Source organism: Myotis davidii, unplaced genomic scaffold (assembly GCF_000327345.1).
Source record: "Myotis davidii unplaced genomic scaffold, ASM32734v1 scaffold6861, whole genome shotgun sequence".
Classification (NCBI taxonomy): domain Eukaryota; kingdom Metazoa; phylum Chordata; class Mammalia; order Chiroptera; family Vespertilionidae; genus Myotis; species Myotis davidii.
In genome coordinates, this window is record NW_006290885.1 from 5979 (window position 1) to 11236 (window position 5258).

General features: G+C 52.7%; 1 protein-coding gene and 1 pseudogene across 1 annotated transcript in view; both read right to left on the minus strand.

Moving 5' to 3' along the window:
* Positions 1-328: 328 nt before the first annotated feature.
* Positions 329-2494, minus strand: LOC107183123 (annotated as a pseudogene).
* Positions 2495-3977: 1483 nt separating this feature from the next.
* The window catches only part of LOC102773532, an 11901-nt gene continuing 10620 nt past the window's right edge, over positions 3978-5258 (minus strand). The window contains 5 exon segments of the mRNA XM_015564116.1: positions 3978-4064; positions 4066-4139; positions 4142-4234; positions 4237-4344; positions 4347-5008. Of these exon segments, the coding sequence (XP_015419602.1) occupies positions 3978-4064; positions 4066-4139; positions 4142-4234; positions 4237-4344; positions 4347-5008 (1024 nt within the window).

Below are 5258 nucleotides of genomic sequence, written 5' to 3' on the forward strand. Positions count from 1 at the left end.
AGCCCGTTCTGCGCGCGCACGCACCTGAGAATTTCACTTCAGCACTGTGCCTCCTCTGAGTCTGGGTATGATATTCTCTTTACTCTTAGTTGTAGAATTTCCACTCAGCCAGCCCTCCTGTGGTTCTGGATGGTGTCCGTTCCGTGTTTCAGGCGTAATTTGAATTGGTTGTTCGAAGCAGCAATCTCCGGTGTTAACCTATGCTGCCATCTTGGTTCTCCTAGAGGAAATATTTTAATATTGCTGTTTACCCTTTGGTGGGGGCAGGGACTTGAGCCTCATGTACCCCAGGCTGGTACAGGGGACAGAGACATGAACCTCAAGTCCACAGGCTGTGCAAGTCCCTGCCCACCGATGCTGCTAGTCCCCGCCCATCCACTCCTGCTTTACACTCAGCCTGCTGATCGGTCATTACATGACGGCATCCTGACCAGTTTGCATATTACCCTGTTATTAGATATTCCTGTCAGAAGCCCAACTTTCTAAGAGAAATGTCTCAATTGGATTAAATTTAACACGACTTATACTGTCACATCCCCAGGTCATTGAACATATAGGACTGGTTTTCTGTTCATCCCAAATGTCTACTTCTTGTCACATGTGGCAAAAATTTCTTCTTTCCAGTGATGATCAGTTTCTGTATACACTGTTCCTAATATTGTATGCAATGGCTCTTCCTCTTCTCCAAAGCCTGGTCCATCCATTTGCCAGTGCTTCACAATTTTGTCATCACCAACAGAAAAAAAAAGAACTCCCACAAAAACGAGTACATATTCCTCGTATAAAACCTTCATATACCTGTATTATAAGAATACAGTTTTGTTTGGTCAAGTTCCAAATTCTGACCTCTCCTTCACATGTCCCAGAAAGGATAGTAGCCAGGCTCTTGGGAGAATTTGCCAAGCATTGACTCCATCTCGGTGACCATCCAGAGAAGCAAGGAATGGTTTTGCAAATACCCATTCCAGTTTGGTAGCATTTAAAGCGCTTATGTATTCTCATGGGACCTCAAAAACATGTAAGGTAGGATCATAGTTTCTTGAGCTCTCTATAAGTCCAACTTGGTTTCGCGGACATAGTTGTCTGGGTTCTGGCTCAGCATCTTCACCTTCATCTTGACTGCCAGTGCTTGCCCACTCCATGAGCCTTTTCCTCCGGGTTCCAGGTACTGCCCCCTCCCCTAGCATCCCCTAACTTTTTTTTAAATAAAAAAAATCAAGGTTAATAGATTATACTCTGGATAGAGATTTGAGGGGGCAGAGAACTCTGCTGTACACAGGGTGTATGGAACATTCATTTACACACTGAATACACTTTACAATACTGGAAGGCACGAATACCCATGGGGCATTAAGGCAGAGGAGACATGCGAGGTCTTCATGCCAAGGACACAGACCCTCCCTCGGGTTACAGGTTAACACTGAGGGGAGCAGTGACTGGTTAATGAGAGGTAAGGGACCCTGGCCAGGACACTTGAGGAGCACACTTCGGGGAGTGCCCAGGACAATGCCCTATGCCCGCTGGTTCCCAGTGACCAGGAGCGGGGAAAGGATCTTTCCCAGGCTGAGCTGGGTGGATGGCAGGGCTCACCTACAGCCTGACACCAAGGTCATGGGTGCATCTGTCCTGTTTAATGCACATGTAACACGTAAAGAGGCCTGTCATACGGGCTCATCAGGCCAGGGCCAGCTCCCTGGGATCCTGGGTGCCCGTGACCATGAGGAGGGCATCCACTGGACCATTGGTTTGAGAGCAAAGGTGCCCTGCTTCTCAAGTGTTCAGGACGGGGACTGCAGGGAAGCCCAGGTCCATGACTCCCATGGGCTACAAGTCTCACACCCTCTGGCTCTGACTTGTATATAGGCCCATCCATCTTCATCCAAAAGGTAAGGGGCCAGCCCCTGTTTGCTCCCCGATTCATGCAAGGATAGGTGGAGGGCTCCCCGGGACCAGGACTTTGGGTCTGGGGGAGCCAGCAGTCCCTACAGCCACAGTCACAAGAGGAGAAAGTTTGCCTGGGGGCCCAGGGGGAGTTTGGCACAGGAATGAGGCACTTGCATTTGGTGCTTTGGTGGGTGCTGCAGGGGGCCACCACCCTCATGGTCCCAGCCCCTCCCCGTGCCTTGGACCCACATAGGAGCCCACCAGGCTAGTCCCTGTCCCGCATTCTTGATTTAAAGAGCTTAGGCTCCCAGTCTTGTGTGATTGGCTATTTTAAAGGAAAAAGGGAGGGGTTGACCTTTGCTATTTCAAAATGGCCGCCCCTAGGGGAACTGCAAGTCAGGGAGCCAAAATGGAGGCTGCCTATACTCTCTTTGACAGAAAAGATTACCTGTTTATTCTCAAAGGGGAGGTCACAAGCCTCTGAGCCCCAGGACCAGATTACAGGCAACTGGGGCTGGGGTTGTAAATGGTGGGAGCCTCGGGGACTAGATTGTTTCAGCCATAGGTTGTATATCCTATATAATAAAAGAGAAACATGTAAATTGACTGCCCCTCCACTATACTCACCAGCCAATCAGGAGTGAGTATGCAAATTAACCCAACAAACATGGTGGGCCTGTGGGCAGTGCGCATGCATGCAGGCACTGAGCAGCCGGGAGCAGGGCAAAAGAGGGGGCAGAGAGCGGGTGTCTTGGGGGGCTTGGCCAAGTGGGAGAGTGGACAGGGCAGTCAAGCCCCACAAGCCACTGGATGGAGACAGAGCAGGAGAGCAGGTGGCTTGGGGGGCTTGGCCGAGTGGGAGAGTGGACAGAGAGCAGGCAGCTTGAGTACTTGGCAGAGTTGGAGAGCAGATGGGGAGCAGGCAGCTTGGGGTACTTGGCAGAGCAGGAGAGTGGATAGAGAGCAGGCAGCTTGGGGTTCTTGGCAGAGCAGAGAGCAGGAGAGTGGGTGGAGAGCGGGCGGCTTGGCTCCCTTGGTCGCTCTCAGTGACTGAGGAAGCCAAGCCCCCCAAGCCGCTAGACAGAGAGCAGAGCAGGAGAGCAGGCAGAGAGTGGGCGGCTCGGGGGGCTTGGCAGAGCAGGGAAGCAGACAGGGAGTGGGTGGCTTGGAAGGCTTGGCAGAGCGGGAGAATAGACAGAGAGTGGGCGACTTGGGGGGTGAAAGCCCAGAGCATGGGGAGCACCAGGAATTCTGGGAATCATAGTTCTGGTGGCAGCCCCTGGACCGGAAGTGGAAGCCCAGAGTGCGGGGAGCACCAGAATCCTGGGAATCATAGTTCTGGTGGCAGCCCCTGGACCGGAAGTGGTAGCCCAGAGCGCGGGGAGCACCAGAATCCTGGGAATCATAGTTCTGGTGGCAGATGCATTGTGGGATCTCCTAGACCAGCGGTTCTCAACCTGTGGGTTGAGACCCCTTTGGTGGTTGAACGACCCTTTCACAGGGGTCGCCTAAGACCATCCTGCATATCAGTGCTACTTCTAGGAAATCTCCCACCAATGGAACAAAGAAAAAAAAAAGACCTCTATTATTCTGTGAGCACCAAACCAAACTGGGTTGGGGTCTCAGACAATTTGCTCATATGATTGCAAAGACAAACAGAAATTCCCAGATTGGAGAGGGTGCGGGTCGGGCTAAGGGATCCACCCCCATGCACAGATTTCATGCACTGGGCCCCTAGTCTATATATATAAAAGCCTAAGGGACCAAACTACTGGTTGCTATGATGTGCACTGACCACCCGGGGGCAGATGCTCAATACAGGAGCTGTGCCCTGGTGGTCAGTGAGCTTTCACAGCCAATCTCCCGCAGCCCTGATTGGCCATGATCTCCAGCCAAGCTGAGGGACCCCACCCATGCACGAATTTGTGCACCAGGCCTCTAGTCTTTCCATAATGGAAGGCAGTTCTCAGGACAGGAGGATGGACTGCATTACGATGTTAGCTCCCGTGTCCCTGGAAGTACAACTCTCAGCTAGGTTAGAATATGCTTTCTCTAATCAGAACAGAACCATTATGGTTATCAGAGCATGTTTACTAATTCTTATCATTGTTGCTGGTCCCAAATGTCGCCCTTTGCAGGCAGATGGTTGCATGGCCCATGGGTGGAAGGACATGATCCTTGCAGAGGTAGACATATGTGCCTTCTCATGCCACATGGCATCATGCCTGACTGGCTGGCACACTTATTGGTCCCCCCTGGAGGCCCATGATGTGCTGGCCCACCCTCAAGGTGGCATCATCTATGTTCCGCTCCTGCTTTTCCATGTAGTTGATGCCGATGTTCATGCCACACGCAGCCCCTTGGTCTCGGCCAGAGACTGAGCCAGGGGAGACACCTGCCCCTGCCTCATGTGGCTCTCAAGCAGGTCATTGGGCTGGAACTGCTCCCCGGGGTTCACAGGTGGCTGACAATGGCCTTGTTGAAGTTGGAGAGATTTTCTAGCGGGTGCCTGCTTTGCATGGGGTGGTTGATCCTGGAGACTGAGTCTGGCTGCAGCTTATTTGTGAGTTCACGCAGGATAATTCCCTCGGGACCCTTCTGCAAATAGGGACCCATGGACAGGCCAGTGAATCTCTCTGTAGTGCCCTGGAGTTCCGCCTTCTTCTTAGGGTCATATTTGAAGTCGAGCTGAACCTCCTCAAAGGCTTTTGAGGCACTGGAGGAGATGGTGTCATGGACCTCAGCCGGGGCCGCCCCTGGCGAGTAGGTGCAGGCGGCTTCTGGGTCAAGTTTTGCATTGGTGGCCTTGGGGGCGTCTTTGTGGAGGGCAGCCCCAGGCGGGTCTGCGCTGGCACCATCCTGGTCAGGGCTGGTATTGTGGTCCTCCTCGGAGGCGGGGGCAGTCCTGGGTGCGTGGGCGCTGGCACCGTCCTGGTCAGGGTTGGTGGCAGCAACACAGGTGTAGGCCAGGATGGAAGGCCCGGGGGCGTTGGCACTGGCACCCTCGGAGTTAGACTCAGCATAGAACTCCACGTGGTCGGCAGGGACTGTGGCATAATCACTGGTCACGGGAGGGGTGGCCTGGCAGATGCCATGGTGGGTGTTGTTCTGGTGTTTACCGCTTCTATAACATGAGGAAACAAGTTTGCTTTTTGCTCAGAAAAGAAATTATTTTATTTCTTAAGGTTGCTCACTGCAAACTCAGCCTTGAGAAATGATCCAAGTAAAGAGAACCCCGGGCATTGCATTCTTTGCACACTTAGCAAGAATGCCCAGGGCAGAGCTGGGACTAGTGTAGGCAGGTGATGTGAAGTAGAAGGAGGCATTTATTCTCAGTGTCATGCAAGAACAGGGGCAGCATTTATGTCAACCTG